The 22244-nt window shown below is 47.2% G+C and overlaps 1 protein-coding gene across 2 annotated transcripts in view; it reads left to right on the top strand.

Moving 5' to 3' along the window:
- The window catches only part of SHC3 (SHC adaptor protein 3), a 105369-nt gene that overhangs the window by 22465 nt on the left and 60660 nt on the right, over positions 1 to 22244 (top strand). For both annotated transcript variants that reach the window (XM_045772554.2, XM_045772556.2), the window contains exon 2: positions 3933 to 4003. In XM_045772554.2, the coding sequence (XP_045628510.1) occupies positions 3933 to 4003 (71 nt within the window). The remainder of the gene's footprint in view (positions 1 to 3932; positions 4004 to 22244) is intronic.

Here is a 22244-nt window from a genome sequence, read left to right as displayed (position 1 = left end):
CTGGGATGGCAGTGGTGGCTGTATTCACACAACTCTGTCAGCAGTGGGGGTAATGACATGGCTGGTGAGGGTGGCGGTAGCTACATAACTCTGAGAAGTCAGTTTACACACAACTGCAGAGGTGGTGGTGGTAGTTACGTAAGTGTGCCAGTCATGGTGCTCACAGAATTCCATATGTTGGTGGTGATACATATGTAACTGTGATGGTGTTGGTGGTGTTCACATAATTCTATGACTTTGTGGTGTCCATACAACTTTGGTGGTGGTGGAGGTATGCACATTTGCCATGGTGTTGACATAATCGTGTAGTGCAGTGGCAGTATCATAACTGCAACATTGATGGTGGTGGTGTTCATGGTATTCCCTATTGTGTGGTGGTATCCACATAACTGTGAAGTTTGTCATGGTAGTCACACCTGCTGTGGCGGTCATGATATTCCATACCTGCGATGGTAGGTTGGTGATGACATTCAGATGTCACTGTGGTGTTGGTCATAGTAGTCACACAACTCTATGGTCATGTTGGTCATGGTATCTCCATAACCCTGCAGGGTTGGTCATGGTAGTCACACAACTCTGTGGTTGTGGTGTCTCCATAGCCCTGCGGTGTTGGTCATGGTGTCTCTATAACCCTGTGGTGTTGGTCATGGTAGTCACACAACTCTATGGTCATGTTGGTCATGGTGTCTCCATAACCCTGTGGTGTTGGTCATGGTGTCTCCATAACTGTATTTTGTTGGTCATAGTAGTCACACCACTCTATGGTCATGTTGATGGTAGTATTCCCATAATTTCATTGTTGGCTTCTATTCATATAGCTCTATGAGTTGGTCATGGATCCACATAGCCCTGTCATGGTGCTGGTGTTTGTGTGCACATCATCTTCAAATGTGGTAGTTTCATCTCTGTGACTCTATAATGCTGTTGCTGGTGTTGTTCTGGTGACTCTGTGAGGTTGGTCATGATATTCACATACCATCATGATAGTGGTGGAGGTGGTAGTCAAATAACCATGTGACTGTGGTCTTGTATTCCCATGACCTTGTGATGTTGGTGGAGGTTGTGTTCATATGGTCTGTGAAGCTCATCATGGTGTTCCTACCACCCTGCAGCATTTGTCATGGCATTGGCAAGACTGAACAAAATTGATGGTGCTAGTCATGTATCTTGTGACAGTGCTGATAGTATAATTCAGACAACCCTGTGACATCGTCATGGTGTCTACAGAACTCTGTGACGATGGTGGTGTTGGCATTAGTACATCACTGCAAGGTGGTGGTAATTCATGTAAATCTGTGACTCTGGTCAGGAGAGTCACATAACTCTCCTGGTTGGTGGTCATGGTATTCACAAGGCTCTGCAACAGTGGTGGTGGCAGGGACGATGGTTGTGGTGTTCATGTGTCTCTGTGATGGCCATGTGGTGGTATTGCCCTAGCTCTGCCATGGTGCTTGTGGTATTCTGGTAACTCCACATAGCCATAGTCGTGATCTTCACATAGCTCTGAGATGGTGTTGAATGTGCTAATCCTATTACTCTGCAAAGTCATTCATGGTCTTCACAGAACTCAGAAATGGTGGTCATGGTGTTCACACAATTTTTCAGGGCTGGTGTGGCCTTCACATAACCCTCTGTTGGTGGTCATGGTATCCACATAACTGTGAGGCTGTTGGTTGTAGTCACATAACTCTGATGTCAGTGACAGTATTCACAGATCTCTTCAATTACTTTGATCATCTTCCCATGAATCTGAGATGCTCTTGGTGGTGTGTTCAAATAACTACAGTGGTGCTTGTGGCGTATTTGTGGTGTTGGGTATTTGTTGACTTAACTCTACAGTGGTGGTGCTATATTTACATAACTGCAATGGTGGTGCGGGGATATGTATATTGATGCACAGCCAGGAATGTTATCCATAAAACTCTGTGATGATCATCATGGTATTCATGTAACTCTGCAATGTTAGTGGATCTGGTATTCGCGTAGCTCTGCAACTTTAGTCGTTGTAGCACACAACTATGAGACTGGATGCGGCATTCAGATAATTCTGTGATGGCTGGCATCATGGTACTTAAATATCACTGCTGTGTTGCTGGTGGTATTCACATAACTATGACGGTGTCCACAGTATTCCCATTTCTCTGTGATGGTGGTGGTTGTGTTCACATAACTACAATACTGGTTGCAGTAGTCAACAGCTCTCTGATGGGTGGCACCATATTCAAATATCTGCAGTGGTTCTTGTCATAGGTATACATCTGTGATGGTGGTTGTGGGTATCCCCATAAGTCTGCAGTTGTGGATGTGAAATTGCATAACTCTGCAGTGGTGGGAGTGATGTGTTCACACATCTTTGAGAGGTAGTGGTGGTGTTGTTGACACCATTCTGCCACCTTGGTCATACTAATTACTTCACTTTGTAACACTGTGGTGGTGGTATCCACATAGCTCTGGGACACTGTTGTGATGTCCCCATGCTGTGACAGTGACAGATATGGTGATCCCATCACTATGCAAAGTGGGTTAAGGTCTTCACATATCTGAGAGACAGTGGTAGTGGTATTCACGTACCCCTGCCATGGTGGTTATGGCATCCACACAACCATAATAGCAGTGGCACCTCCCCCCACAACACTGTGCACCATTGTTCCTACTTCTCACAGGACTCATGGCATCACTGTGGATGATCAGTGGAATCATTCATGGAACTCTGTGATGGTGGATGTGGGATTTGGGTAACCATGTGACATTGGTGGTGCTAAGAGTGGTAAAGTCCTGTGACGTTCATCCTAGTAGACACAGAAGTCTGTGATGTTGGTCACTGTAATCACAAGACTCTGCAGTGTCGGCGGTCATCTGATTTGTGTATCTCTGCAATGTTGTTCATTGTATCCACATGACCGTGGTGGTGGTGGTATTCCAGCAACTGTGTAATGTGGTGGTGGTGATGTCACAGAGCTGCACGAGGGCTGGAGGAATAGTCACATTGTATGGGTTATAGAGGCTTCAGTTCAGAGAAATTTAAAGTATTGCTTAAAGTTACATAACAAGATATGACAGAGTCAGGCTCCAATTCAGGTTTTCTGAATAATTCAAATGCAGTCTTTTCTGTATTACACCACAAGGCCTCTTCCTGCAAAGTCTAAATTTAAAGGCATTGGTATAAAACATCTGTCCTTCAAACTCCCAAGGGCTTTGGCACACAAATATTGTATCTCTACCATTCTAGTTGTTTATCTACAGCTCTCGTTATGTCCATATATTTACATACGCACACACACTTACATGTGTGAAATGGATTAAAGATTTAGCTACAAATTTAGATGTGTAAATTGAAACTTCTGAAAGTTTGTGTTACATAATGCAGAAGAGGGCTTTCTGGTAAACCAAAATAAAGCAACTATGAGGGTAGTGGAAATATAGTTTGTTGACAGAACCCAAAACATATTTTTAAATAACATAGTTTAATATTGGTCAAAATGTTGGTATTACAGTGTTTTCATTCTTTCTTTAGAAATTATAAACCTTTAGACCATTGTAAAGGACTAGAAATATGATGTTGGGATGCTGGGATGGTTACATGCAGGTACGTTTTTAAGCAATAATTGAATTATGCACTTAAGATTTCTGCACTTTATGGTACATGTTATACCCTCAAAAAAAGTTTTTAAAAATGTACTTCTGAATAAAATGCAAATACTCATGGATCTCAGAAGAGTCAAGTCTAGTGCCAAGGCAGGCACTGAGGACACTTCCTCATAGGTGTGAGGTATTGCTTTTACAGAAAAAGAACAAAGCCTCACGATGTACATAAAGTTAAAATGTGATTTAAGAAACGTGTGTGGCTTCCAGGAATGCCCTTGATGCAGTTAGAAACTGTCTCTTCATCTCGGTACCCAGAGCTCATGATTTACGTTTTTTTCCCCTTGCAGTACTTGGGGTGCATTGAAGTTCTCCGCTCAATGAGGTCTCTTGACTTCAGTACAAGAACACAGATTACCAGGTAAGCCCTCTTGAACACGGACTCCTGTGATTTTACTTCGGAAAGGAATGGTTTCGGAGTTAGGAGCCTAGAGATTTCCAGAGAGAAGTTCTGCCCCTTGAGTGCTGGTGACGGTGACAGGGAGTCAGAGCCCAGTGTAGTCAGGATTTCCACGTGTCTGTCCACGTCTGTGATGTGTATCTCTGACACAACATCCTTGGGAACACTCCCTGCTTCCAAGCTCTCTTTATAATGAAGCTGCAGACACATGTAGTACTTGTGATTGTTTCTTTATACACGAAACTCTAATACCTGATTGGTATTTCAAAATGTACTGAACCGTGCTATTTCTAAAGAGAAAATGAAGGTGTCGGGAGAGAGATGCACAGAGAATAAAATGCATGGATCACAGGCATAGATATTCATGGTGGTAGTAATTTAGAAAGCAACCAGTTGTTGAAGGCGTCAGTGATTCTGAATAGGAATACACCTGCTCCTCTACCATCAACTAGATTCTAAACTCCTTGAGGGCCAGTTCTGCAGTTAAGCATTGTTTTTAATAAAATCATAGCCTTTAAAGCTTATACCTTTAGAAAAAAGCCGGTATCAGGTCACCTGGAAGAGAACTGGAAAGCTAGGAAGGGTTCATGAAATAGCTCTTTTCTGTGGGCCATGAGGTTCCCTTGCTTTGGCATTTGTGGAATTATTTGGTCTAAATAGTGACCTCAGAAAATGCCTCACACTTAATGGCATTCAAAGCAGTCTGTTGTATGTCTTTAGGTTAGCAAGCCAAAGTCTGATGATCGAACTTTAGAAAGCAATTATTTGTAGTAATTAGGTGCTAAATAATGTACACACTTTAACTGTGGTAAACACCGCAATGGTATATCTTCCTCACTGAAGACATTTGTGTTCAGAAGGAACGATGTTTCTCTTCTCTCTGAAGCGACTCCAGGCACATATGGTGGGAATGCACCAATGTTATCATCCGCATTAAGGGAAGAATCCATCTCCACTGATTTGTACAAAATGGTTTTTGGAAGTTGCCAAGGCAAAGGAACGGTGTTCTGAACCAAGAGCTTTCCAGAGAGAAGTGGAAAGGTTTACGTAGCCAGTCGTTTGTCCTAGGCATGAAGTTGCAGGTGCACGGTGGTGCTGGTGGGCAGGGCGCTGGGCCCCGTGTCTGGGAATATGGGGACCTCACGACTGTTACCTTCTCGTATGTGCTGGTGGTTTTGTTAAAGAGAATTGTCGGCCATTTTGGCTGAATTCCCTTAATAGCTCCTGTCACTCCTGAGAGAGTTTCATTTCATTTAAATTCTTCTGATGTATCGATTGAATGTTTAATGCCAGCTGTGCACGTGCTGGCCCACCATGGACTGTTCTGCTTTGCTGGGCCCGTGCCTGTGGGGAGAAAGATGCATACACAAATGATAGAGGAGTGCGTGCGGGACACGCCTGGGGAGCCGTGGTGGGCAGGGGGTGCGAACAATTCCGGTGCTCCCTTGATATCAGGGTCCCAGCACTCTTGGGGGCAGAAGTAGTGGTAACATTGTAGAAGGAAGGTGTGGACACATACCAGTGGATTTGGAGGTCTGGGTGTCCGTCCCCCTCCATTTAGGCTCTGGCAAAGGCAGGCAGCGTGATGAGCTGCAGGGGAGCGCCGTTCATGGACTCAGGAAACTCGGTGTTGACTTCTGGCTTTATTAGGCTCTTTGAAAACTGTGTGTGCTTGTCTCTGCGACACTCTTTCCTTCTTGCCTTGTTTAGATCACGTGACACGGTCCTTATTTTAGGTAATAGCTGGGAACCACTCGTAGGAAACCATCTGACAAATCAATGTCAGAAAGCAGCCTTTGGCTCGAGGAGAATGCCCAGACTGTAGGTGGGGCGTGTGGCGGAGCTGCTGAGGCCGCTGTGGTCTCTGAGCGCCAACTGAGCCCAGACTGCACTTACTCTTTATACTGAAGGCTGCCGGGAAGTGGGATGTGGGTATATTAAATGCGATTACGTTACAGTAAACAGGCTCTGGGAAGACGTGTTTCCAAAGGCTCCCCAGCCATAAGTTCATAAAAGTACATATATTTCTGGAAGCAGGTAACTAGCCCCTACTCATCTGTTAGACGGTTTCAAGTTGTAGATGTTAGTGTCTTTGGGAGGCCAGCCACGTGTCCTTCCGTGGGGGTCAGTTTAGTGTTGTGCTGTTCTTGGGTCTGAGCTTAGGTTGAGTGCCACTCTTTCCATAGAGCCACCTGTGGATTACTGAGCGCTTACTAGTAGATAACTTACAACCACCTGGTGACTATACACTCAGTTGCAGTGATGGCAGTTAATCACCTTGCACCACTAACACTTCGGGCAGAGCAGCTTGGGGGCTGCCCACAAGTGGAGGGACATCCTGTGTGTGGGGCCTACTCTGCCATTTCCCACCTGTGTAAGCTTGGCCTCAGCTTGCACACCTGTGAACAGGATGCAAAGATAATGCCCACTTCAGAGGTTGTTGTGGGAGATCTGATGCCCACGAGGCGGGGCCTGCGAAGTGTGCTGCACAGCCCCAGGGGGGGCATGAGGGAGGGTCTCCAGCTGGCGTCACCGTGGGGGATTGGCAGGGGGTTGGGGGGAGAGTCCCAAGCAGGGAGGACCAAGCTGGGTTTTCAAACAAGGTGACGGTGGCCAACAGTGTTCCCAAGAGTGGCCTGCCTGGCTTGAGCCGAGTGTCAGATGACCGTCCGAGTGGGCCACACTGTGTGCCTCCCTGAGACATCTTCTCTCCAGACTGCTCTCCTCTGTCTCGGGAGGTGGGGGTTGGGGGTTGAACTGTATTATGGAGGGACGAGCCAAGTCAGACAGGCGTGGGGGACGCCCTGGGGGAGAACGTGCTCTCTGCCCGTCGGCCCCTGCCCTGTGCACAGTGATGGGAAGCTTTCCATGTGCCTTTGGTCGCTGGACCAGTGTGTCTTTCCTTCTTCCCTCTGATTTCCTCATCTGCTCATTTTTATGTTATTTATCGTGTTAAACTGTATCTATTATTGGAAGTCATCTTAAGCCATTTTTAGGACACAGAAGGCTATAAATATATACACAGTTAAGCCCGGAGTTTTCACGCGAGGTGGTCCTTCTCCAGCCATCAGTGCAAACATCTGACATATGTTGTTGGCTCTAAATGACCCCAGCTGACCCCCTGCAATGCCTGGACTCGCCAGAGGATGGTCACAGACAGGCAGACTTGGCCACGTGCGACTCTGCCACTCTTCCGGTGAGCTCACGTGGATGATCGACACATTGTCCAGCTCCTAAAATAAACTCATTCTTCCAAATTGTAGAGTCAGCAGTGGAATCTAGTTTCGTTATTTTTATTTCCCTTATGTTAGGAGCTGCTGTAGTTTCAGTGGGCCCCAAAGACCCTGGTTAGGCCTGGACCTTCTCCAGCTCTGCCGCGTGCCACCTGGCGCACACACCCAACGTTCCGCTCCAGAATCACTGTGTCTGGAAAACTCTCCAGAAACATGTATAAAGTCCCTTTAGTGTCAAAATCAAAATCAAAACCTGGGTAATGAAAACACCTCTCTTTTGGGAAGGTGTTTCCCTTTTGCTCTCCTCCAGCATACGAGATGGGGCTCAGGAGATGTTCACGGTCTGTCAGGGTGCTGGAGTCCATTGCTGCCTGGCCACACGCTCCTCCCGTCATCAGCACGCGGCAGAGGGTAGTGAAAGCGGGACTGGCCATCAGCCTGCCGGTGGGAATGCTGTGATGTTGCCATCTTTTCTGTCTGATGTTTCACATGCAAACTGTGGTTGGGAGGTTGTGACCACATGGTTTGGTCTGAATGTGCTGGGCAGTCCGTTGGTGGCTGCAGGGGCTCGAGTTTGAACAGAGCAGCGAGCTCACGCTGGTGACATGATAACGGGGGGCAGAGGCCCCAGGGACCTGGGGCTCTGATCATGGAGGCTTGTGATAGCGGAGGATGCCGCCTGGCTTGCAGAGTGGTCTCTCTCTCGCCTGCCCTGTGCATGGGGGCTCATCAGCAGCCCAAAAGGCAAGCCAGATGCCTGCTGCATGGCCTCAAGATTCTGTCCACATCCTCTTCCCCAACTTGACCTGGGAGGCCGGGCAATGCTGGCTGCTCCAGGCACTTCTGGCTCCAGCGTTCTCTACCTGCCCTCAAAAACAAAGTCCAGGGTAAAAACCGCCCCCTGTCGTCTGTCATCCGTGTGCATGAGGGCCTTCCTGAGGCTGCACATGCCCTGTCGGACTCCTGCAAGAGAGGGGCCTTCCCACCCACACTGCTTGCCCCCGAGCCTGTCCCATCATGCCTCTGATGTGGCTGCGTGGCTCTTCGGCTGTGCCGTTTCTTCACAAGCTCGTTCAGGGATCGGAGCGAGCATACTGTGTGGTGTGGGGCAATGCCGTGCCTCCTAACGTCGTATCAGGCTCTGAGCAGCTGCTGTGGCTGGAGATGGACGCAGAGGAAGGCACAGGGCTGCCGGCCTCTGGGGGAGCCACCTGTGGTCCAGGGACGGATGCTCTGATTGCATCACCCCACCCAGTAGAATGACGGAGACACCGAGGCGGTGGGCTCTGGATGTCTGCTCAGGTCTGACAACGGTGGTGTGATCACCACATGCCGCACCGAGTGGGTGGGACTCGCTTCTGTTGCTTTCTCACTTTGCAAACCCAGAGGAAGTAATTCGGAAGGTCCTGTATTTGAAAATCCACGCTATCTGTGGTGTTAAATCTGTGCGTTTACACGTGGTGCATGACACAGCAAGGAAGCCTGGCTTTTGCTCGGGCGCCTGGGTGCAGCCTCGTCTTCCCAGTTAGAACACTTGATGATGGTACTACCGGTTCCTTTCTCACTACAGAATAAACACCTCTAATGTCGACTCAAGTTCAGCATGCCGGAAGAGGAGCAAGTCTGTAGCGCTCTTCCCCGGGGCGGGTTGACTGTCAGAAATAGAAAGGCGACGGCGGGTGCGAATAGTCTGCCCACCCGTCCCTGCGTATTCGGGGAACGCAGAGCTGCTCCCTTGTGACTTTAGCCTTACCGCTTCATGCTAAATTTACTTGTTCCAAACACGTTACACGTTTCACGGCCGAGCCTCTGGCAGCCCTATACCCCGCGGGGCGAGGCCTGGCAGAGAGGAAGCTAGTTTTTTCCCAGTTTAGAAGGCTCTCTGACAACACCCGCTCCCTGCGTGTAAGCTCACCCGGGCTCTGGAGTACAGCCGAGTCCTCCTCCGTCAGCACCCAGGATAACTTTGTGCCCCTGTCTCCTGCATCAGCATCTGCTTGTGACAATGTGCTGGGCACAGCTGCCCAGCAGGCCACACCCCAGGAGAGGCCTGGAGTCACAAGGCAGTCCGACAGGTATTCAGTGCAAGCGTGCACAAATACCACAGACACTCAGGAGAGCGTCCCCAGGGCCTGAAGAAGTCTGGGAAGGCTTCCTGGAGGAGGGAACATTTTAAGCCAGTAGATTCTTCCCCCAACTACATGTCAGATCCAAAGGAAGTATAGCACAGAGGCCATTGCTTTCACAGGGCTGGGCTCTGAAGCCTGACTACAGGGGCATCTGGGGCATGGGAGGTTACTCCTGAACACACTGCAGCTGGTTCCACAAGGGGTTCCGTCCATCTGACTCTGCAGTGATTCCAGTGCGTGCTGCAGGGTGGGGGCTGAACCAGACATGCAGGGAACACAGGGGCAGTCTGTACCCGTCTGAGGTCCCGCCTAGAGCTGGCTGCTATTAGGACACCAGGAGAGCCCCGGGGCAAAGGGACGTAGGGTCTACTTTCCTACAGGACTCACTTGTGAGTTCAGTCTCTGCATTCATTATGCTAATGGATTCATTCACTTGGTGAGCATTAAGAGACATTACTTCTGGAAACATCCGGCATAGGCCGTGCACAGTGAAGATGCCCAAGATGGTTCCCTTGACCAGACCCGCACACGGTCGTGCCTTCTTCTGTGCTCTGAGCAGACCCGGAGACTCGGTGTGGGGAGTTATTTTGGAGGGTGTTGTAGGGAGGCTGGTAGGAGCAGGGAAGGGGGTCACTGACAGAGGTCCCATCACTGGCCAGCCTCATTCTCCCACCGTGGGATAGGGATGCTGGCACATTTGCCCACCGACTGCCTCCCACTAAGTTAAGTGAAATTGAGGATTGTCGTGGGCAGAGGACAGAGGCCCACAACTTGGGGGCACCCCGACCGGGCTGAGGACGCCACAGGAGCATCCATCAGAGTGGCCTGTGCCAGAGTGGGCCCCTGAGGCAGCAGGATGGGATCACCATGGACCCCAAAATGGGCTCGGAGCATCAAGATGACGGTTCCTGGCCTGTCCATCTAAATCAGACTTTTCGGTTGTGGCCCCTCTGAACAGCTGTCCTGGTGCTGACCCCGCCTAGCAGAACCCTACATATAGCGGAGGAGGCTCCTAATCCAGTGGGCAAGTCAAGGGACCCTTGGGCACCAGCCGAGCACCGCCTCCCAGCCGCTTGCTACCTCTCTGGACTCGGGTTCCTCTCTCCAACTTTCTGTGCAATTTAACACTGATAATATAGGTATTGTAATTATAATTGATAAATGATTAGTTGGTAATATTATCTGCTGGTTGATATTATTAATAATTATCAATATCAATTCGATACAGGGTATTTTTTCTAGCTGAAGAAAGACCATAATTTACTACTGAAAAGGGTAAATTATTTAGTAATGTGGCTTTACTTCCACTTGAAACAATATTGTCTAGTATTTCCTTATGTGTTCCTGCTTTGCCCGCTGCTAATAATAATTGAACGTAATACTAGTCATGGCTCTTGTACTGAATACTAACTGCATTCCGTGCTTTGGGCTGAGTGCATCATTCATTCATTCAACAAACATGTGTCAATCATATGCCATGTCCAGCTGCTGCTTGGATATTGAGAATAAAGCGCGGGGGAAGAGCTCGCCTTCACCACACGACCTTGCCGTTTTTGTCAATGGAAAGGTGAGTACGGTCAGATGTCTGCGAGTGATCTCAGAGAGTGGCGTCCGCATGCAGGGCTGTGTGCTCCCAGATGTGAGGAAGCGGGATGGGAGAGTTCTCGCAGACTGAGACCGTGGAAGCTGGGAAGTGTCCATGGAGATCAGAGCCAGAGTGCCGTCAGCAGTGCCCCCAGCAGTGACGCAGCCCCGTCGAGGGCTGGGGACAGGTGTGTCCTTTGGGAAGCACACGCCCAGCCAAGCCGCCGAGGTGCCGCTGGGAGAGGGGACGTGCTGCAGCTCGCGAATGCCCCTCCTGGCTGCCGCAGAATGATGGCCTGAGCAGGCTCAGAGGGAAGGAACCAGAGCGCAAGGTCTGTGGGAGGCCCTCAAGGTCAGTGAGCGTGAGGGTCTGTTTGGAGACAGCATGGACTTGCAAATACGGCTCTGCCCCTGATCCACTTCCTCAGCTCATCCTGGGGCTGTTCATCCTGGGCTTCAGCAACTCTCATTAACTTTCTCCAAATAACAGGAGGAAATGTAATAAAAGTGTTAACAAAAAATTTCATGTGGATGGTTTAGAGAAACAAGTGAGGGACAGCATGGGATGCAGTGGGGTGGGGTGAGACAGGGTGCAGGGACAGAGGAGGTGAGGAAGGGCGAGCTGGGGGGTGGACTGGGGTGGGCTAGGAGAGGTGGACAGAGAGCCATGCAATCGTCTCCAGGAGGTCCTGGGGACAGGTGTCTTCCACTTCTTGCCCTGAACACCTGCGTGAATGAGTCTGGTTCTCGCTTTCTCCCCACCTGGACAATCCAGACATCCTTCTACTTCCGTGTGTCCCCTTTCCTCTCATGCTTGGCTAACAGCATGTCAGGCCAGACCTGCGGTCCTAACGCTCTGGTAAGCTGGCTACAGAGCGCAGGCCCATGGTCAGCAGCAGTCACCGCCTGCGGGCATGAGCACATCCAGCCAGGGTCCTGGCTCCTTGCCAGGAGGGTCGGGGTCAGCTGGGCCGGCAGGGACAGGCGCGGGCAGCCACTGGGCTGCACAGGAGAGCCAGGCTCTCACAGGATGTGTGGCAAGGAAGGGCAGGTGGCTGGGGTGAGCCCAGGTGTCATTGAAATGAGAAAGGGTTAGAAACGGTGTCTACGAGTGTTAGCAAAGCAGGTTGAGGACTTTGCAGAGACTCACGTACAAGCCTCAGGATTTGTTTTGTTGTTAGCTTACCTCCTTAGCAGCCTACTAAGCTGGCTCCTGATAGAACTTTCTGCGTGGTAGACATGTCACACTTTGCATGTTGAGAATGCAGGAGCTTTCTTAATGGCTGTGGTGCCCTCCTGTGGGATTCTCTCACAGTGGGTCGGGCTAAAACCTGGGTGCAGGTGACGCTGCTAAGATCTCTGGGTGAAGGGAGCAGGCATGGAGGACCTTTGTGTTTTCTCTACCATAGTGCACCAGAAGGAGGGGACCCCCACCTGACCTGGGCTCCCCTGGTGTCTGGATTCCTTCCAGAACCCAGCAGGCTGGGCAGAGGGGCCATAGGGATGGTCTGTGTTCTGTCAGCGCTCTGACGCTGGGGCGTTGGGCTCCAAAGATCTGATGCACAGGCATGGATCATCTTATTTTCTAGAGCAGTGGTTCTCAAACTCAGGCATATACTGAAATCACAGTCTGGAGTGGGGGCCGAGAATTTGCATTTGCAACAAGTCTTCAGGGGATGCTACCGCTCCCAGTCCAGGTACCACCCTTGGAGACGCAGTGCTCCAGAGTTCTATCTTTAACTTCTGAACCATTTGCAACTCCCATCTATGAAACCACAGCTTTGAAAATGAGTCCATTTATTTTTTTTTCAAGTGATCCCACTCATCCAGAAATTTTAAAAATGGAGAGCATAGTTGACTTAGTGGCTTAGCATGGTTTAAATAGAATCCATGAGATGAGTATATGGCATTCACTCTACACTCTCCTTAAGGACCATCTGGCTTGGTGTATATTTATAATCCTCATGCCAGAAGCACATTTGTGTCAGGATGTACCTCTCTGATTGCTCCTTTTCTGTCTCCTTCTCTGAGTTCACTTGCCCCCCAAATATATCCTTCCATAAAGATCTCCTTGCCTTGTAGAGAACAGTCTAGCATTATAGGTTCTGGGCTTCTGTGTGCGCTGAACCACTTTCCAGATGTGTGCAAGTGACTTAAATTCTCTGCGTCTCTGTTTCTCCATCTTTAAAATGGGAATCATTACAGTACCTCCTTCAGAGGGTCAAGAAATAATTGAGTTAATATCTGAAAAGCACTTAACGTGTTGTCTAGTGCATGGAAGAGCTCGAGACATGTTTGCGGATATCGACATGTTTGTCGATATCGACATTTTCACGTTCATGATATTCTGTTCAGGTTGGCCATGTCATTGTCCTAAATAATCCAGGTGCGTAAGCCACGGATCTGTGTCCACATCCCTGAATCTTCTGAGTCCTGTACTAGAGCAGCTGAACAGATCTGTGTCTTCTTGGGCACAGCTACCAGGACCCGAGCACTGGATCTCTGCTCCTGTTCTCACCTCCCACCACCTCACCTCCAGTACCACCGTCCGGCTCAGCTCACATCTCCTGGAGTACTTGTCGTAACTACAACCCACACCTTTTCCCAGAGTAGAAACCAGGACTGTTCTACCTTATCTTTCTCCCTTGTTCCAACGCTAGTGTTTGTTGGTTCTCCCTGGGCAGCCTCTCTAGTACTTCCTTCTGCTCTCTCCTTCAATCCCCTGGGCACCTGCTCATGGATTAGTGTCCCTGAGACATATTACTCCCCATTAACCTTCCTTGTTTATACATTACCTGCAGAATACAATGAAACATTCTTAATTTAGCAGTCGGTGTTCTCCTTGACCCGCCCCAGCTACCTTTCTAAATATATATCTCATGATGCCCCATTAGGCTTCCTTTGTACAACCATGCTGACCTGCTATTGCCTCATTCTCCTGGTGCACGGTGAATGCCTCAAGGCCAAACATTCAGCAACAGAAGTGTCCACTTTTGCCCTGAGCTATAAGACCACATTGTTTGAATTGCTCTTACCTCATTGGACGTTGGACATTGAGGCTTTTACCTCATTGGACGTTGTAGTAGACTTCTGAAGACATAGATCGTATTTCATCTGCTCTAAAATATCATTTCCTGTAAAAAAAAACCCACAAAAACCTCATTATTTTATAACCACTAAAAGAAAAGCACTGCCTATTAAAATATGACATAATGCTCTCAGATCACCAGAATCAATTTATATGTGTATATATACTGAAAAAGCTATTTTGTGTTTTTGAAGGCCCAGATTTATATCATTGTAACTCTTGTACATCTGTTAAAAAGGAAAATATAAGCAATATGAAAAAGGTATCCCTAAAACTTTTTTCCAACTCAGAGCCTGAATATCATGAACCATTTCTTTTTTTTTAATTTTTCTTTTTATTATATTATGTTAGTCACCATACAGTACATCCCTGGTTTCTGATGTAAAGTTCGATGATTCATTAGTTGCGTATAACACCCAGTGCACCATGCAATACGTGCCCTCCTTACTACCCATCACCAGTCTATCCCATTCCCCTACCCCCCCGCCCCTCTGAAGCCCTCAGTTTGTTTCTCAGAGTCCATAGTCTCTCATGCTTATGAACCATTTCTTGAGTCAGAATCATTGCTGTGTTTTCTCTAAGTTTTATTGTTCGTTAGGCCATTTCAAGAGCATTGGAAATCAATGAAATTGGAATCAGAAAAAGAATAGAGAATATATTCTAAACCAAAAGGTGTTTTTTTTAAAAAAACACTAAAATTGATAAACTATTAGATCAATCATGGAAAGGGAGAAAATTTGGATCACGAAAAACAGGAATGAAGGAGGGGACATTATCATAGATACTACAGACACTGGAGGATAATAACAGAATATCATGAATGACTTTATGCCAATAAATTGAATAACTTAGATGAAATGGACAAATTCCTTGAAAGTTAGAACTACCAGAATGGCTTAAGGAAAACAATAACCTGAATAGACTTATATCTATTAAAGAAATTAAATTCATCATAAAAACAAACAAACAAAACTTCCCAAGGAGAAAGCTCTAGAGCCACATGTTTCTGCTAGTAGAATCCATCAAACATTTAGGATGAAACAACACCTGTTCTTCACAGTCTTTTCCCGAAAATAGAAGGGAACATGTTCATTCTATGAGGTCAGCATTATCTGATACCAAAACCAGACAAAGGCATTAAAAGAAAATAACAACAAAAAAAACCCCCTTGTAAACCTCTGAGAAACAAACTGAGGCCTTCGGAGGGGAGGGGAGTGGGGGACTGGGATAGGCTGGTGATGGGTAGTAAGGAGGGCACGTATTGCATGGTGCACTGGGTGTTATACGCAACTAATGAATCATCGAGCTTTACATAAAAAACCAGGGATGTACTGTATGGTGACTAACATAATATAATAAAAAAAATATATAAAAAAAAAAAACACCTTGTGAAATAGACACAGAGCCCTAACAACATGGTAGCAAATTGGATCCAGCAGTTTATCAAAAAGATAATACTACATCATATACTGGAGGGGTTACCCAAAGATTGTAAGGTTGGCTCAGCATTAACAATTTAATCAATGTCATTCCCCATATCAGCAGACTAAAAAAGAAAAAAATATATGAAAATCTTAATATATAAAGAAAAGGTTTTGACAAAATTCAATATACATTTATGATAAAAATTCTCAATACACTAAGAATAGAAGGACACCCTCTTAATTTGATAACAGGACATCCACATAAACCCTACAGCCAACATCATTGTTAGGAGCTTTTATTTAACACTGTACTAGAGATCTTTGAGTGATAAGACAAGAAAAATGTAAAAAGCCATACAAATTGGACAGGAACAAATGAAATGGTCTCTATTTACATATGACATGGCCATCTATACAGAAAATCCTCAAGAATCTACATAAAAGCCTCTAGAACTAATAAGTGAGTTTAGCAAGGTCGCAGAAATCAACTGCAAAATGAAATTACATATACAATAGCATAAAAACATGAATTAGTGTTAATTTTAACAAAATGTGAGATTTATATGCAACAAACTACTAAACATTGATGAGAGAAGATCTAAATTGAGATATATATACATATATATACACACACACACAAATACATATACATATATACACACACATATATATACATATATATACACACACACACATATATATACATATATATACACACACACACACACACACATATATATATATATATATATATATATATATATATACACTGTGTTCACAGGTTAGAAAACTCAGCATTGTTAAAATGTAAAATCTTTAAAAACTGATCTATACATTTAATAAAATTCTACTCAAAGTCCCACTAAGCTTTTTGTAGAAATCTATAAGCTGGTTCTTCAATGTATATAGTCAAGAACCTAGAGTAGCGAAAACAATTTCGAAAAAGCAATAGTATGAATAAAAATGGTGACAGTGGACATCCTCGTCTTGGTTCCTGACCTTAGAGGAAAAGTTTTCAGTTTTTTCACCACTGAGTGTAGTATTGGGCTTGTCCCATATGTCCTTAATGATGTGGAGGTACGGTCCCTGTATACCCAGGTTGTTGAGAGTTCTTATCAGGAATGTATGTTGAATTCTGTCAAATGATTCTTCTGAATTTATTGAGATGATCATATGATTTTTATCCTTCATTTTGTAAATTGTGGTGCATCACACTGCCTGATTTGCGAACCATCCTTGCATCCCTGGGATAAATTCCATTTGATCATGGTGAATGATCCTTTTAATGTACTGCTGAGTTGGGTTTGCTGATGTTTTGTTGAGGATTTTTGCATCTATGTTCACCAGGGACGTTGGCCTGTAATTTTCTTGTGGTGTCCTTGTCTGGTTTTGATATCAAGGTAATGCTCCAGCCAGAATCACACATTGCATTTAGTTGTCAAGTCTCTGGGCTCCCTTCCACTGACACAACTGCCCAGCCTTTCTTTGTCTTTCTTGACATTTATAAGAAGAGTATAACACTGGGTATTTTGTAGAATTTCCCTCAATTTTAATTTGTTGCCTTTAGGTTATGTATTTCTGACAGTATAGAAATTGTGTTCTTTTCAGCACTTGTTAGGAGGTGCATGATGTCACCTTGTCTCAGTAGCAATGATGTCACTTTTGATGATTTAGTGTATATTTTTCATATGCATTCTTGACATAATAATGTTTAGACTGTATATAAAAGCTTATATTCACAGATCCTCCCTTAGAATCATTAGCATTTTCCCATCATCAAAATCTATTCATATTTGTTTGTCATTTATTGAGAAAGAACAAAGTCTAAAGCGTCTGAATGCAGTGGGGCAGGGGGATTGAGACACGTTGCCTTCTAAACACAGGGTTTGGGGCACCTAGGTGGCTCAGTTGGTTAAGCGTCTGACTTTGGCTCAGGTCATGATCTTGGGGTCCTGGGATTGACCCCCGTGTCGGGCTCCCCACTCAGCAGAGAGTCTGTTTGTCCCTCTTCCCCTCCCCCTACTCATGCATGCACACGATCTCTCTTCCTCCTTCTCTCTCAAATAAATAAAATCTTAAAAAATAAAAATAAAAAAAGGGACACCTGGATGGCACAGGTGGTTAAGCGTCTGACCCTTGGTTTTAGCCCAGGTCATGATCTCAGGGTCGTGAGACTGAGCCCCATTCAGGCTCCATGCTCAGCAGGGAGTCTGCTTGAGTTTCTCTTTCCATCTTCCTTTGCCCCTCTCCACTGTGCTCTCATGCATGGGCACTCTCTCTCCCTCAAATAAATACATAAATCTTAAAAAAAATAAAAGAAAATAAACACAGGGTTTGAGTTTCCTTGATGAGGTCTGGGTGAGGTGTCAGAACCCACCGAGGCAACGGGACTCACAGAAGGGCCCTCCAGAAGCTCATGGCCCAGCACGTTGTAGGCGGTCAATCAATATTTGTTGAAATCTTAAACTTGCAGGAGTCTGGGGAAATGGCTAAAAATGAAGCATCAGAAAAAGCAGATTGTTAATAGTGGCGGCCCAGAGGATGTGATTAGTGAGACAAACTCCGTGTGGAAAAGGTGTTATTAAATCATTTCTCCTTCCTTTCTGCCCCCAGGGCCTTTTCTGGGAAAATTAGCACAGCTGCATGTGATGAGCAGCCTGAAAGTCATTTATTGTAGAAAACACAGCTTTCTTTGAGATGACATGGTGGCATAATGTCCTTTCTCTTTAAGTTTTTATTTACTGCTTACGACCTGGAAAAATGAAGACGTGGATAATTTCAGGATTAGCAATTTATAACTCCTTTTGAAGTATAGCCTTTAAGTGCTGGAGAGCAAATTCCATGAGCCAATCTGTAAGTTGCTCTCATTTACTCAAATGCGCTAAAATATCAGATGACAGAAACGTGTTGCTGAGCAGTGGGACTGACCCTGTCTTTGGAGGATGTGCTTTGTGGCTGGTGTTCTAAGGCAGTGAACCTTCTCTGCTAGATGCTGGCTGGTACCCGGAGGGGTGGGCAAGTGTCTTTGCCCTGGGGCGTCTCCCCAGGACCCAGGGTCCCTGCAGTGCCCCCTCTGGTGGAGCTTTTGACGCCACCTGTCCCACTTGGGGGGGGGGCACACCTGCGCCAGGAAGATGCCCTGCATCCTGCCATCCCGTGCAGTGTCCTCGTGGTGCTTTCTTCTGTTCAACAAAGCCTCTTCTCCTCCTCAGGCCCCGGGTCTGGCAGGACCAGCCTCGCGCAGATGACTGTCAGACGGCTTGTCCCACTGGCACTCTGTCCAGAGCCCAGGCCCCCTCTCCCTGGGGAAGGCAGCTGGCAGGTGGCTCCCAGGAAATCTGACTTTCAGATCTCTTGAGGAGGTTTCCACAGTAGCAACAGACCCTCCCTGCTGCCTGTGACCACCAGGGCCCAGAAGCCCTTGCCCACATCCCTTGTGGACCCCTGGGACCTGCAAGACAGCCAGGTGACAGTGAAGGTGGGGCTGTCCCTGCAGCCTGCCTTCCCAGGAAACCCTTCTCTTGTGTGAATGGTGCATGGCCGTTCCTGTCAATGCTGGTGGCATGGGAGCTGGGCCCGAGGGGCCAGGACAAGAGGTGAAAACTGAGCTCCACGCCAAGGTGAGAATGTTGTGATGGCTGAGAATCTTCAGACTTCGCCCAGTGTTCCCAGGTTAGAACCACTGCATTCCACTAACCTGCATGCCCCCAAACTCAATTCTGTTTCATTATAAACACTGTACGTGCACATCCACTGGAGAAATGTTAGGAAACAAGCACAAAAAAAAAAAAAAAAAAAGAAGGGACAGTTGTCTTTCATGTTTTGCAAGCACGCTTTATGCAAACTTTCGTGCTCTTCTTTTGTTCTTACAGGTACTAGTGAGTCATCAGGCTCTCAGAGTAACTGAATTGTGTGTTGTGTGGACATGGGATCTCCAGGTTACCCCTCCAGGGGATTCACTTCGTGGTGATGGGGAGGAACTCAGGCCTCCATATCTGGGGGGCCAAGTCTAGCACAGATCTTGCTTAGGGATGGGTGGGGTGGGGCAGGCCTCGTGGTCTCCACGCGGCTACCAGAATCCAGGACATAAGCAAATAATGATGTCCCGGTTCTCCGGGAATCAAGAGTCATCTTATGCCCACTTACTAGTGGGTACCATTTTGTATGTTCGGTGAAATTCTTGTTTTCATTGGACTGTGACTCTCATCTGTATTCGACATGAGTGCGTGTAGTGGAGTAGAAGCTGGCCCTCTGAAATGTATGTGCCTAAATATATGTTATTTATTATTTCTTAGCTGGGGTTTGTTTACATCTAAGGCAGCGCTTTCTGACGTGTGGCCAGACGCCCACAGAGCCTTTTAATAGCAGCGGAGCACAGGATGTGCTGAAGGATGGCCCACAGAAGCATATTATCGTGTAAGTTTGAAAGGGCCTTAGCTCAATTATTTAGAGCCTCAGGCAGGAATTTTATCATTATAGGCATAAAAGTGCATCAAAAAAATGAAGATGCATTTGACAGGAAGTACTGAAGATTTAATTATGCCCAGAATGGAGGAAGAGATTCACATTTGTTCGAATCTCAGTCAGCCGTCCGGGCCCCGTGGTCGGGCCCGTGGTCGGGCCCATGGTCGGGAGGCTTGTGGCGGCCTCCTGCCAGGCTTGAGCACCCAGCACATGGTGTCGGGTTTGGACTGCAATGACTGTGTTCTGGCTTCTACTTAATTGTCACTTTAAAAAATTTTACCATTTTAACCATTTTTAAGTATATAGTTTAGTGGCGTTAAGTACATTCACATTGTTTTGCAGCCATCCCCACTTCCCAAACTGAAACCCTGCCCCCATTACAAACCAACTCCCCGCCTCCCCACCCCCAGCGTCCACCACCCACGTTCTTTGCCTATGAAGTTGATGACTCCAGGGACCCCATGTAGGTGGGATCATGCGGTATAGCTGGCCCTTGAGCATTGGTTTTTAACTACATGGGTTTGCATAAATGTGGATTTTTTTCGATGAATACAGTCCAGTCCTATAAAAGTACTTTTTCTCCCTTATGATTTTAATGACATTTTATTTTCTCTAGCTTAGTTTATTGTACGAAGACAGTAGATGACACGTGATGTACAAGATATGTGTGAATCCACTGTGATGTTACTGGTAAGGCTTCGAGTCCACAGCTGGTCATTAGGAGTGAAGTTTTTAGGGAGTCAGAAGTTATGCACGGATTCTCAACCGTGTAGGGGCTGGTGTCCTAACCCCTGGGTTGTTCAAGGGTCAAGAGCATTGTCTTTTTGTGACTGGCTTATTTCATTTAGCATAATATCCTTAAGGTTCCACGGTACAGCGAGGGTCAGGGTTTCCTTCCTTTCTAAGGATGAGTAGTGTTTCCCTGTATGGATGGACCACGTTTTCGTTTATCCATCCTTCTGGTCAGGGGACACTTGGGCTCCTTCTGCGGTTTGGCGGCTGTGAACGTGGGTGTGCACGTACCTGTGTGAGACCCTGCTTCCAGTTCCTGAGCGTGTATACCCAGAGATGGAATCACTGGATGCCGCGGTCATCTGTGTTGAATTTTTGGAGGAGCCTCCCTCCTGTTTCCCACAGCAGATGAACCACTTCCCATTCCCAACAACAGGGCACAGACGGCCGATGTCCCCACACCCTGGCGAGCACTTACAACGTCACGTTGTGGTTTTATAATTGTCATCCTGATGGATGTGACTTGTCTCACTGTGGTTTTAACAGAAGAATCATTTGCACATGGAGAGTGTTCACTGTGTTGTCCAGAGCCCCGCCACACCTGAGGTGCACACCTGGAGCGGCGTTTGGGTTGGGTGGGGGTGGGTGTTTGCAGGGGACTCCCGTGCAGTGTGCCACTGCACACAGGGCTTGTGCTGTGGATAGATCCACCCCCTCGCCCACCCGTGAGGCCTCAGGCAGGCTACCTGGTCCCAGGTTCTCACCAGCAAAATGGAGATCACACTGAATCCTTCCACACAAGAAGATTCCCACCCTCACGGTGGTAGAGCAGGGCCACTTGGTCAAAACTCGGAACGTGCTGGTTGTAGCTTCACTGTGACTTCCACGGTCCTTCCTCCCGTGGCAAGGATGTCACCCCCTCACCAGGCACAGAATCATTGCTTGAAATGCTGTGCGCTCTGCTTGGAAATGACTCTTGGGTCCCTGTCCTCTTCTGTCCCCCCTCAGGGCTACTCAGGACTCTCCACCTCAGGCACTCACATTCACGTCAGTCCCCGAGGATGTGCCCAGCAAGCCCTTCCTCCTCCAGGCATCCCTTAAAAATACCGCATTTCCGACCCCAAATCACTCCCCACTCATTTTCCTGTCACCTCAGATGCTCCTCGGAATAGCAGGTCCTACCCTAATCCCACTGGCTGGTTTTCTTCTACGTTTTATGCTTGTTTTGTGTTTACACATGTACTTGCTGAGGTACTCGCCTCTGGCCGAGTGTACAGATCTCGAGGGTACGGCTCCCTGGCATCTGCACACTCCAGGTCACTGTCAGCCAGCCCAGCACTCAGAACGGTTCCCAACCCCAGAACGTGCCCCACGCCCTCCCATAATCGGGGGGTTGCGATGTACCCTGGAGCCCGCCTTTCTCCTCTCCCTTGTCCTTCTGTCTGCGACCTTCACTCATGCTCTTGGCTGCCCCATTAGTGTGTTCTTCCCTGCGGCTCAGGGGCGCCCAGTGAGGGTGAGACCACAGAGCTGCCATGCTCACCCTTG

This window comes from Ursus americanus, chromosome 34 (assembly GCF_024610735.1).
Source record: "Ursus americanus isolate L20-20 chromosome 34, mUrsAme1.1.p, whole genome shotgun sequence".
NCBI lineage: Eukaryota > Metazoa > Chordata > Mammalia > Carnivora > Ursidae > Ursus > Ursus americanus.
Note: the sequence above shows the minus strand (reverse complement) of the source record. Positions and strands in the feature narration are given on the sequence as shown.